General features: G+C 39.2%; 1 protein-coding gene across 5 annotated transcripts in view; it reads left to right on the forward strand.

Annotated features, from left to right (window-relative positions):
- Positions 1–13,213, forward strand: part of adgrb3 (adhesion G protein-coupled receptor B3) — a 108,872-nt gene that overhangs the window by 68,710 nt on the left and 26,949 nt on the right. For all 5 annotated transcript variants that reach the window (XM_046402178.1, XM_046402181.1, XM_046402180.1 and 2 more), the window contains exons 13-16: positions 5,721–5,867; positions 7,236–7,311; positions 9,195–9,297; positions 9,850–9,893. In XM_046402178.1, the coding sequence (XP_046258134.1) occupies positions 5,721–5,867; positions 7,236–7,311; positions 9,195–9,297; positions 9,850–9,893 (370 nt within the window). The remainder of the gene's footprint in view (positions 1–5,720; positions 5,868–7,235; positions 7,312–9,194; positions 9,298–9,849; positions 9,894–13,213) is intronic.

A 13,213-nucleotide genomic window follows, 5' to 3' on the forward strand; every position in this document is an offset into this window, starting at 1 on the left:
TTATACTCTGCTGATGTATAAATGAAGCCAAATATATATCTGAAGTAGCTTATACTTATTCAAAGCAAATTGGTCGCGAAGTAGTGGCGTTAAAACAACAAGTGGAGAAGTGTTATTCACTGCGTTGTTGTTGTTCTAAACACCACATCATAGACCACACCACATCATCTATCCATTCACAGTTCCAGAGGTTTGTTGCAATAATCAAATGAAGTATTTGTGGCGTATTTGAAGGTAAAGTCATTCCGTGGGATGTTGCACCGTGCTGCAGTCCTTTGAGAAAGACATGACTGGCAGAGCGTACCCTGAAGCGTGTTGTGCAGAAGTGCAGCAGCAGAGGAAAAAGGATTGTTTGTCAGTTCCTTGTGAGATTAGAGTTATTTAAAAAATATGTTGTAGGAGTGTCTGATAAAAGGCTATAAAATTGGAAGTGTAATTACAAGTTATTCTTTGCAACTGTAATGAGCTTGCTAACATTTTTTTCTGCACCACTGATCCCGGTCCAGATTATAACTCCCCCTCTTTGGGTTAAAAAAAACAAAAAACAAAACTAAACTAAAAACGTCTGGATATGAGTCTTTGAGCAGTATTTCTCTTCCCTAATGTTCTCGTCGACTCTTTTTGCTCCTGTCGCGCAGCCTGTTGGATGATCTGAGGTCTCTGTGGCATTTCATTTCTTACTCAGCCATAAATGGTGTCTTACTGGAATGGAATAATAGAATTGCGGTTTTGATTTATTCATGAAAGCGAATGTGAGCACGTACGGCTCTGCTGGTAGCCAATTCCTCTGGAGAAGTGAGGTTTCTTCCATGTATTCTTTACAATAGCTAACATTTGACCCACTTCCAGCAAACACTCACACTCAGTGACTCTTTATGGTATATGATTTACATAATGATGAATAGGTTGCCCTCCAAGAATAGCATACCAAACATGATACAATGAATGTACCCATCAAAATGCCATTATGAAACACCACGAGAGGCAAATTAAGCAACGGACACTTGGAAATAAAGCTTAATGATTTCTGCACCCTTTCTTTTATATATACTTTTTTCCCCAATTTGGCTTAATGGTGGTCATCTACTCCCCCTGCCTTTGCCTTCTCTTTGTGCTTGAAAAAGCATTAACACACGATCCCAGCTTCTTACACAAAATACAGCCTATTGTGTGAAGCTGGCTCTAAATTGACCGTTAAGTGGTTTATTCAGATTCATACAAATTCCTTGAGCGGCGGTGCGTATTGCATAGCTAAACTTGAATAAGAAATATTTGACTCTTAATATATTAGTCAGCCATATGCCTGCCTGGCTCCCACTCAAGTCTGTGGGACTGTGGATTAAACCGTGTCCATCCGTCAGTCATGAAACGACAGGAAATGTTTTAAGAAGAAGAATCAGCTTTATTGGCAGGATATATGTTTTTACACACACACACTGAATTTGTCTTCTGTATTTAACCCATCCTTAGTTGAACACACATGCAACACCATGCTTGGTAAACATGGAGCGATGATGCAACTCAGCACTGTGTTTTAGTGTTCAGGGTCATACTGGACTGGAGTAATTAGTTGTGCACTTTAATTATTTTTTTTATATTTTCTACCAATCACATGTATTTTACCGCTGACTGTTTTCCAATCACACCATCATTTTTCACATTTCAGAAACTTTAGGTCCATTAGTTTCTACTGAAATCACATAAGTGATTCACAGAAAGGCTTGACTTAAGCAGCCCACCACAGTGATCATAATGTTTTCATGCTTGTTTTCTTCCAGATTATGATAATATTAATTGTTCTATTGCATTATTTAAAGATGACAATTTTTATGCAAATATATGCACACATAATGTTAATTGTGAGCGATAAGCTACAAGCTTGTTTTCATGTGTGTAGCTAATGAGAAAAAGGAAAACACTTGGATGTCTGTAAAAATCTAAGAGACTGTGACATTATGTTTGCCTTTAATACAATATATATTTTAGAAAGTGAGTTAAAACTTATATTAAAGAACACAGGTAAGACTAAGTGACACAAGATTGGTTTCATACACGTTGTTGTCATAAACTACACAATAATCAACAATAATTTATTGAAAAGTAAAATTAATCTCTGACATGCAGGTACTAGATTGTATTACAAATACTGATATATTTCACCTTTGTACTATGATGAAAGACTTGTAGGCGTTGTAATTGCTAAAATAAGTGTGATGAAACCTGACAGAAACCAACGCTGAGATCACAACTGATGACTGATCCCTCAGCAGTTTAAATTATACATAAGAAAAACAAAAAAGCACAAACATCTGACTTTTCTTCTGATGTAGCAACAATGAATAATTGGACTCCATGTATTAAGTTTAGTTTTTTGTTTTTCCTTATTCTCCAGAATAGATATGAATATGACTTTCAAAGTGAACGTCAGTCAAAGGCTGTGAGTCGGACTAATTCAGTTAAAATGCACAAAACTGACAAAGTTCTTAGTCCCGAGAGATTATAACTGTTTTTTAGTTCCTGTCTTTTATGGTGGTATCTTGCCTCCTGTGCACCTTCAATGCTGTATTTATTGAAAGATTTTTCTTCTTTTGCCTCTCAGAGAAAAGACTAATGAACACGATGGCTGAGTATCAATTTTCAATAATTTGAAGCCATTAAAGCTTTTGGGTCTACATACAGTTTCAAAAATTGAAGCTTACTTAACTAGCATGTGTGAACCTCTTGCAAGAAGAGTAGTTTGATTATCATTTTTGTGATGTAGAACCGAGGCATGCAGATTTTTTTTAGCTTTTTGGACAGTCTTAGCATTGAGGTGCCATTTGGCTTTTGCGTAATTATCTGAAGATGTGGCAGTAATGAACTCTCTCTGGCTATCAACCAGAACCTTCCTGGCTGCTGGTGGGAAGAATATAAAGGTGCTGTAGAGAAAGAGTTTTGGTGACTTAACTACACATTTTACCTTTTCATTGTAAATGTTAGAGTATTGCTTCCTGTTTCTGTTTTCAACTTTGCAATTAAGGTCCAAAAACCTGAATTATGGACCCAGGACAGATATGTAAAAAGTGCATTAATCCAATCATATTTTGCTATGTATTTAGAAAATGAGTCAGTATACCAAACTCTGATTTGATAATTATTTATTAGAATTATTTTACCCCTGGACACAGCACAGGCTTTTAGTAGCCAGCCACACAGTCATTTCAGCTCACACACCAGTGCCTTAGTGGCCACGTGGCCTTTTGATTAAAGGAATGGAAAGTTTTGTGGATCCGTCAGTGGAAGCCAAGTGGAGAGCATCTGGCTGAGTAAGATATTGCGGCATCATTTCGTCACTAATTTATGGCAGCCTCTTGACATCTAGATAAATACTGGCTGTCACCGGTGCATCGTCCTCTGTCCTCCTACTTTTAGTCAAATAACCTTGATTGCAAAAGGCTCTTCACTCCAGCAACTTATTCTCTCTCCTTACAAGCAAACACTTGGAGGACGAAGTAAAGCCTGGGACAGGTTAGAAAATTAAACACCGCTTTGAAGGTGAAATACATCATGTGCATTTGACATTTTTGTTCTGGCTGTCTTTTGTCAGACTGTGCTTCACGGTCGAGAGAATATTTTGACATTAATTGTAATTAATTGCAATTACACATACACACACACGATGGTTGCAAATGCTCATTAATTTATTTTCCATGCGAAATGTTTGTGTTGTCTGACTTTAACAGTTTACTTAATACTGAACCTCTCATCAAGGCATTCAGATGTAATGAGCAATGCTATAATTCCCTCTTATGAAAATGAGCCATGCAGAATGCACGGAATTGGTACTCAGAAGCATCACAGTCCTAAATGATCATTTTATTTATGCTGTCTAGCCCCATCAGGCAAGTGCAAAGCCCCATTTACCTGCAGCATTACACAGAACTCTGAAAGACTATCTTCTTAGCACCCTGTTGTGTTTCACAGTGTGCCCGGTGATTAAAACCCCAAATACACACACACAAATACACACACGTACCACTCCTGCTACCAACATCTGGTGCTGTGAACAGGCCTCTTTGCAAATTCTGGGGTTCTTGTGACGCTCTGTGATTTCATGCCCGCTGCTGGATCATCCGAAACACACCTTCTGTCACAGATTTTGCTCAAACATGGAGTCTTGCCAGGATTCAAATTGTATTATTGGCAGAGCACAAGGAACAATAAAGCTTTTGCATCAATGGTAGGATTAGCCTCAGATTCCCTCGCCGAAGCGCCACCTGACAGGGACTGGACATGATAGCAGATAGAGTACAGCACATCTTTATCCTCCCCTTGTAATGCTGAGGCCTTTTCAGGTGATCCTGGGAATTTTCCTTGTTGTTACCATAGTGCATGCACCAGCCTTTTATGGCACCTCAGCGCATAGGTGAGAAAAGAAAAGAGTGATTAAGCTGTCTACCAGTTGATTAGCTTTTGTTTTACACTTTGTGGTAAATGTGTACATGAACGGATTAACAGGCTGTTTGGGGCTTTCTTTGACATTTAAATTACCTGTATATTCACATAAAATAACTCAGTTTGATTAATGTAGGCATTTCTGCCTCTCATTTTGTCAGAAGTGAAAACATAGACCTTTTATATTCAAATAGAATTGATATTGAATGTTGATATAAATGTTGATTTTTTTTTGCTTTATTCTTGGATTACATATTGTGCATTTAAAGAGTAATGTCGATGTGTTGTTGTGCAATCTCTGTTGCGTTCATGATTTCACCCAATCTGAAATGTTCAAGCTGAATTTTAGCAGGTGAAAACAAGTAACAAGAAACACCAGAGTGATGCACTAGTAGTGTAGTGTTACATCACTTTTAGGGCACAAACGGTGTGTGCAGCACGGTGAAACGTTTCAACTGTTACACAACTGAAAACTTGTGAACAGGTAAATACACTATAAGGATTAAAAAAAAAAAAAAAAAAAAAACACTCCCTCATATCATTTCCAAACTTGTGTCTGACACATTTCTTGTGAGCACAAAACTTGTCTCATCACTGCAACAGGTTAAAGGAATAGCAAAGAGTCAGATGAGCATGTCTGTATGGGTAATATGAAGCCACAGCCAGGATCTGGGACATAGATTTAGAATCATCAAGTTATAACATATGAATTAATTAATTTATTTAACAAATTTAAGAATTTATGACATGTTATATATTTTTTCTTCCTTCCAGCAGAGCCATGTGAGCCGTACCCCATGTGTAGAGTTCCTGCACAAAGCTAAGCAAACTGGCAGCTGGCTTCAGTCTCATATGTAAAATAAAGACATGAGAATTATCTTTCCATCTGACCTTGAAATAACCAGACATGACAGTCGGAATTAAAGTTGTTTCTTTTTTTCATAGATTATTATAAAATATATATATATATATACAAATAAGTATAAATGATGATAATACACAATTTTAAAGCATCAGCACAGAAATACAACAAAAACATAAACATGTATCTCTCTCTTGCTCTTTCTGTGTGTGTTCTGTACTTAAATTAATAGTTGACAGTGCCAAATGTGTACAAGACAGGAAAAACATGAAATGTGACGGAGAATTTTTCATTTCAGGCTGATTTTTTTGGGAAATGGAAGTAGGATGATCCTCCATGAGACAATCTACAAACTCATAAATACGCCAAAGCGCATCGATCATCAGCATTTCTTCATTGGACTGTGTGTGTTTGAATTCTGCAGTGGCCAGCATCCAGAGACTTCCAGCAGTGTCTGTGATGACTGACATCAACTTCCCCATGAAGGGTCGTAAAGGCATGGTTGACTGGGCCAGGAACTCTGAAGATAAAGTAGTCATCCCGAAGGGCCTGTTTGTTTCCCAGTCAGCAGGTATGTGACTGAACATTTTTCACTGAGACGTTCTACTTCTGGTCCGACACGTCCTCCTTTTGGACTGCACATACACAGTATTCACGTATAGACTTCATGTATAGAATCCACAGTGGAAATGTAGCATTAATGCATAGTGACTAGACAATGACAGATTTACTGGGCACTGCTGAGGAATGGAAAACAAATATCTTGGCATCTCAACAGGAGCTGTATGATTTCAGTGTGAATTACTTTGTCTCCAAAACATCAAACTTTCATACACATACATCAGTCCTCTGCAGATGGTATTTTTTTTTTATGTTTTTTGCTACATCGCTTTTTGTTTTCGGAAAGTGATAGAATGCTACAAACCTTTGAACAAAGCCAGTATTCGTTCCCGTGCTTGTTCAGTCGCTGAGTTTACTGTCAACTCAGCATTTTCAGCATCCTTTAAAGCACTGCCAATCGCCACTGTATATCGCGGTCCAGGGCCAGACAATTTGTTGAATTGGTGTAATCAGTCTTATCTGGAATATATCAACGATAACAAAACAAGGGATTGATTAGGAATCTGTGCCACGCATCTAATCCCAGCACCTCTAATTTGGACTGTATGAGGGCAGGGTATTGTTTAAACTTTACTGATACCGGTACCAATGCCAGTACCTTTTAAAGTGATACATTTACCCATAGATTACATCATTTGATACCCATCATGTGAATGAAAGCGTTTAATACAGGTGTGTAGTACAGCCATACTTAATAAGGGTTGTAGCTGCTGCTCTAGTGAGCCTATCACAAGTCGCATGAAAGTGAAGAATGCTTTTGGTGATTGGCTGCAAGCAAAATCATACAAATAGTGTTTTTTTATTATGATTATTAGATCTGGGCACAGGAAAGATTAAACACTGGTGTTATTTTACCAGAGCAGTTTCTGTCCTCCTGGGGACCGGGGTAATTGATGCCGGTACATCAAAAGTGTACCGATACCCAGGCCCAGTAAGAAGCTGAGCGCTTCTCTGACTGGAGTGAACAAAGTCTCATGGAAAAAATTGTGAAATGTGCTTTTCGTTAATTAATAATTTTATTTTCTTTAAGTGTCGTTGGCAGAAACTGCTTTGGCACTGCAAACTACCAGATTTACTTAAGCCAAGTGTTACTCCCAATTAAAACTTTCCTTTGAATTATTCAGAATTTTCCATGTTATTAGAAGGCAAAACTTACAGTATTAAATATATACACTGTGCACATTTTGAATATTTACTCTTTCACTGAAAATCTGGCAATGGGTCCTGCTTGTATAATGAGGTTGGGTGATGCTATGAAAAAGTAAGTCTGTCAGTATAAAAAAGGTGTTAAGTAATTGTTCTTTTTTTTTTCCTATAGATATGGAAGGATCTCCTGTCTTCATTTTGGGGACAGTTCTCTACAAGACTCTTGGACTCATGCTACCTTCACCAAAGTAAGTGCAGCATATCTCCTTGTCTGTATTTTCTGGCCTGCTGGCAAGAGGAAATATGAGGCAGATTTAATCCTTTGAAAGAAGCAGAGGTGTCTGTTTTTATTCAGAGTAGTAGATCTTAAAGTAGTCTTAAAAACATGCTGTGTCTGACTCCAGTGTCCCTGAAATGTTCCACGTCAAAGACATGATGTTCAAAGTTCCAAAAGCAAAAAGAAAGAGCCGGGTATTTTCCTTGTACTACTTTTGTTGTACATGATGTTTGAAGTAAAAGTTCATGACTTTTCAGGGTACTTTTTCTTCATGATTCTTCTAATTTTGCTCAAAACATCATATTTAAATGTAAATTTTCATCAAAGTGTGGTATATTTGTTTTGATTAAGTTACTAAATGAAACACATTCACTGTAGCGTGGAATATGTAGTTAATTAAGGATTATATCAGTGCCTGGAAAAACAGCAGGATGTCCCAAACAAACACCTGGTGTCAGACCCTAATCAACAAGTCCCTGGCACCAATGTCCCAAGGACAGAGCGGTCATTCCAAGACCGTCCAGGCCAGCTGTCACAGGTGGAGCTGCAACCCTGTGTGCACATGTGGAGAGCAGCTCATTTTGGGACACTGAAGCTCATCCTGTCCAGACCAACAGGAAGATGAGCAGTTCAACTGGCAACCATTTAAGACTAGGAGATTTTCTCATGCTTGCCTTATTTTACATTTATAAAGTTTCAGAGAAGAAAGTAACCTTTTTTGACACCAAATATGAGAAGTCTTCCGGTTCACTTGTAGCAGAGACCAGAAAAACAGATAAAAATATTCTCAGCCCGAGTGGTGTTGGTAGGACAGGGGGACTCTGCAGTAGCACCTCTATTCTTCTTGTGAAGTTGACAGTTTTCTTCCCAGTGGGAAGTGCTCATGGATTCCAGCTTCTAATAAAAAGAGTATTCTGTCAAATATACAATAGCTGGGGATGGCTTTTAAAATGGGACTGCGGTGCCAGATTTTAAAAGCATCGGATATAAAGAAACATCTCGTTCACTTCAAGGCGAGCCTTTGATTTGGTCTCTCTCTTTTCTGGTCTGCTTGGATGTTTTGAACACCATTACTGGCAAACATCCTGTATAGCTGCTTTAACATCTAATGGGCAGCCTTTTCAGTCCCCCTGTTATTGAGTGTTTGATATTTGGGTTAGTACATGACTAGTTTAAAAATTAATTCAAAGAACTTGCGCTCTTCATTTTAGATTTTTAGATTAGCCAGCAGAGAGGGACTTTGAATTCAAAATATGTGCCCGAAATCTTCTCAAAAGCCCCAAATCAGGTTTTGATACCAGTGTTCCTTATACAGTCTGTCTTTGTGTGTTGGCCCTGCGATTGACTGGCGACCAGTCCGGGGTGTACCCCGCCTCTCGCCCGTAGTCAGCTGGGATAGGCTCCAGCTCCCCCGCGACCCTGACGGATAAGCGGTATAGAAAATGGATGGATGGATGGATGGATGTTCCTTATACATCCCACATTAGTCTCACTGGCTCTGCACTTAAACCTAATCCTTAAGTGTTAATGCTTCTTCACAGAGCATAAAATAAGACCTCAGGTGTTTGAAGTAAAATCAGGGTTTAAGGCTTTGCACACTGGAAATGTTGTCTGATGTTCATCTTTTACACTCATAAGCTCCATTTAACATTTATTGGGATATATAGCATGCTAATAGACTTAAGCTTATATATTAATTTACATGAGTTGCTACTTTGCGTAATTGTGTAAGGAAGTGGAGTTGATTGTACCATATTTTAAGAACAATTAAACAGATTCATATTAATCCAAGTAGTTAAATTGATTTTCTAACTTTTGGGCATGTTTTTTTTTTTTTTTGTTTGTTTGACTCAGGAATCACACAGTTGTGAACTCCAAGGTCATTGCTGTGACTGTGAGACCTGAGCCCAAGACAACTGAGTCCCACCTGGAGATCGAACTGGCTCACCTGGCAAATGTAAGCACCACCTGTCATGTTGAAACACGATGAATGACATCTTCGTAGAGATCAACAAATAAACGGGTTATTTTGGTCTGTCAGAATTGTTTGGATGTTAGTTTTCCTATGAAAGATGAATGATTCCTTCTTTTAAGGCTCCGGAAAGAGTTTTTCTTTTTTGACTGAATGTTCTACAATGACCGCAGCACATATCACCACCCATTAGCCAACTCACAATGGTGGTTAATTGGCTCGATAATTAATTTGCAAGCATCCTGTGTCAGGAGAGTGCACAGTAGTCAGATAATTACATGGACAATCCCTTTTATGATCCAGGCCTTTTTACTCATTTAGCAGATAAAGTGCCTGTAAGTCTGAACGTGTCAGCAAGTGCGTGTGTGTGTGTGTGTGTGTCGGATAGTTTACACCACAGACGAAGCACATTTTCAGAAGGTCTAAGTAGAGAGACAAAAGGGACAGTTGATTTATGATGATGATGAAGATAATAATGATGATCAGTTATCATCATAATTTACCTGGTAAACATTTTGTCCTTTTCCTGCCTTTCAGGGAACAATGAACCCCTACTGTGCACTGTGGGACAGCACCATCATGTAAGTGGGCATGCGCTTTCACTCTTCTTAGTATTTGTAAGGATTCCTGAGTTTGTTTTCAGATGCTGTTTTAAATATCAAGGTAATAGTGTGGTTTTCAGGATAACACACTTGTTATATTACTTTTCTGCTTCATCTCAGAAATTGGGTTAGCGTGCATCCCCCTTTCATCTTCAAAAGCCACATTTCTCCTGCACATGCCTTTCCAAAGACTCTGGGTAGCACAACAGCACAGCAGACAAGTGAGGGAGCTGAAGGAAATAAACCCGCAAGGCAAAATTATATATTAAATCTTTATCAGGGGGGTGGACAAAATAATAGGAATATCTTGGAAGATAAAACAAGCTTCTAAAACCCTTGTATAAAAGAAACTGTTGTGAAGCACAATAATTATGCTTTGCAGAGACTCCAACATGTCTTCGTTTGAGCCAGTTCAGTTTTTGGAGTTTGTGTTTTTTTCCAGTGTCTGAGTCAGTGTTGAGGTGGTTCTGCAGTCGCAGTTGTTCAGCATACGCCATCATGACTCTAATGCGAACGTAATATGAGTCACTCATGAGCCATAAGTTCACTCCTATAAATCTCAGTTATAGAGACATTAGTACAAGTGGGCTGTACTGTACAGAAAGTCAAATGAAAAACCATTTAGCAGCAGGTGTTGGCTTCAAGAGCCATCTAAAAAAATATGCTGATTCTAAAAGTGAGCGTTGATAAGGAAACTTACAGAGATGCAAACAGGCCAGATAGTCACTGCGTCAAGTGCTGGAGCATCAGTTATGAGTGCTGCTGCAGATTTATGTAACAGAGCAAGGGGAAAAACTTTCAAAAATTATGCAGAACACATCTGCATAATTAAAAAAATAAACACCACAACAGCACAAAGTTAAACCTTAAGAATTGCCATGGAGACAAGCAAAGACACAAAAACAACAATGTGTCTACAATATATATTTTAAAGGTCACAAAGAAAGTTCTTGTATTGGGTTGCATCAGACTATATTATAATGTGAATATTCTGTCCAAACCTCCGACATGTTATTGCATTTCTGAATTGTTTATCGTACATATTCTTAATAGTTGCGACATTTTTCCCCCGATTTTGGCATTGAGAGACTCCTTAAGGGGAACTCATGTCACCTTGTTTGTAGTGGAATGATTTTCAGTCTGCACGGTTAACATTTTATAGCAATGTTCTTGTCACAGTGACACTTGATAAAATCAAAAGTTGCCAGAGCTTTTCCATCTGGAGAAAGTCAACTTTTTCCGTTACTTTGCAGCGAGGCACCGCTTTAGCTGAGAGGCAGCTATTTTCTAATTACACTGAAAAAGGGAAGCTGATAGCTGTTAAATTATTTACAGCAATACGCCTTAAAGTTTTCATTACAGCAAATCCTGTTTTTAATACTGTTTATGGCTAACATTTTTCGAGCCATAGCCGTTCAGTGTATTTGCATGCTTTAACTGAAGTCTGTTTTTCCTGTGCAGGATTCAAATTGCACACAGAATTGCACAAGGGATTCACAGGAAACGATGCATGCACTCATTGAACGTGTTGAGAGGACAAGTTGTTGAATGTGGCGAGTCCTCTCAGTCCATGTTTTTGTGTGTGTGTGTGTGTGTTCGTGTGCTGCATACAGGCACACTAGTTGCTCTCCTTCTGTTGCATTTCTGATAAAGTACAGTAGCTGGTCAAGGCGCGTTTGCTTCCCCCATTGGTCAATACATGCATGTGTTTCGATTGCCTCTCAGTGACTGGTGTTATTGGGATAAAAGATACAGAAAGAGTCTTGTTTTGAGATACATTAATGGTTTAAGTTAATATTTTTCTAAAACAGAAATAATGACATATAGCACATTACTGAATAACATGTGACAACACAGCCCCACAATATGTAGATACTAATTATTTATATGTGTGTATTTGTGTATGTTATTGGAGTTTGATGATCAGTTGCTGGAAGTATTGTGGACCTCAGCTTTGCTTTATGAGGGGAAACCTAACAACAGCTGTGGATGAAGCAGCTGAGGTAACAGCTTAGGTGAGGTGGTTATTTTTATTTTGAAATAGCATCTAAATGTGCATGGTCTGCCCTCTATCATGGTATTTGAGGGCAACTGGTCTATTTTTGACCAGCAAAGATACAACTGGGACAACTCTGCTCCATTCTCTTTCTCTGACTTTCACAGACCAAGTGTTTCATATCATCTTTTTCTTTTTCCTGATCCACACCAAGTCATTTTAATCAGACCACCACCAAATGAGTCCGTGGTATGATTATCATGTTCATTTCAAACAGTTGGCTCGTCCGATTACACAATAGCAGCCACTCTCAGGACTCGTTAAGGGGGTAATATGCCATCTGTCAGCCATGTTGGTTCAAAGCGAATGAGGGTGCTCACTGTAACAATTAGCAGAATGAAAATGTTGCTCACAAGTGGAGCGCTGTGTCCTCTGTGCTGCCCATCACACCAACTCGCTGTGGTCCACATACAGAATATGTGAACACTGAGCTGAACGCTGGAGACAGCTACAGTCAAAGCTGTAGAACTGAGACTGCTGCCACACCTGAGTCTCTGCTGCTCATGTGACAACGCAACAAAAGCTGTGATTTGTCCTTTTATGTAATCGCCTGGGAGGGCCGAATATGCTGTTCATCACTACAAAGCTGTAGCTTTAGCCTGGCATCTCCAGACTAAATATCATGTGCATGTTCATCTGGAACCTCCGGGAACCAACATTGTCAAATTACAGCTAGACATCCATCCATCCATCCATTTTCTATACCGCTTATCCGTCAGGGTCGCGGGGGGGCTGGAGCCTATCCCAGCTGACTACGGGCGAGAGGCAGGGTACACCCTGGACTGGTCGCCAGTCAATCGCAGGGCCAACACACAAAGACAAACAACCACACACTCTCACACTCACACTTAGGGGCAATTTAGAGCAGCCAATTAACCTAATGTGCATGTTTTTGGTATTGTGGGAGGAAGCCAGAGTACCCGGAGAAAACCCACGCAGGCACAGGGAGAACATGCAAACTCCACATAGAAGGGCCGAGACCGGGATTCGAACCTCTTGCTATGAGGCGACAGTGCTAACCACTGCACCACCGTGCCGCCCATTACAGCTAGACAGTTCATTAAAATGTGTTTCTGAAAACATTTGAGGTGGGAAATCCAGCAACAGAATCTTGATCCATATTTGATCAGTGCTGCCTAATTTGACAGTTTGTTCTGTGTTTGTTGGGTCTGGGTGGACCTGCAGCCTGGACACAACTGGATAGACCAACAACCAATCAGAGCAATGTGTGACTTTTCAAATC

The sequence above is a fragment of the Scatophagus argus genome, chromosome 10 (assembly GCF_020382885.2).
Source record: "Scatophagus argus isolate fScaArg1 chromosome 10, fScaArg1.pri, whole genome shotgun sequence".
Taxonomy (NCBI): Eukaryota; Metazoa; Chordata; class Actinopteri; family Scatophagidae; genus Scatophagus; species Scatophagus argus.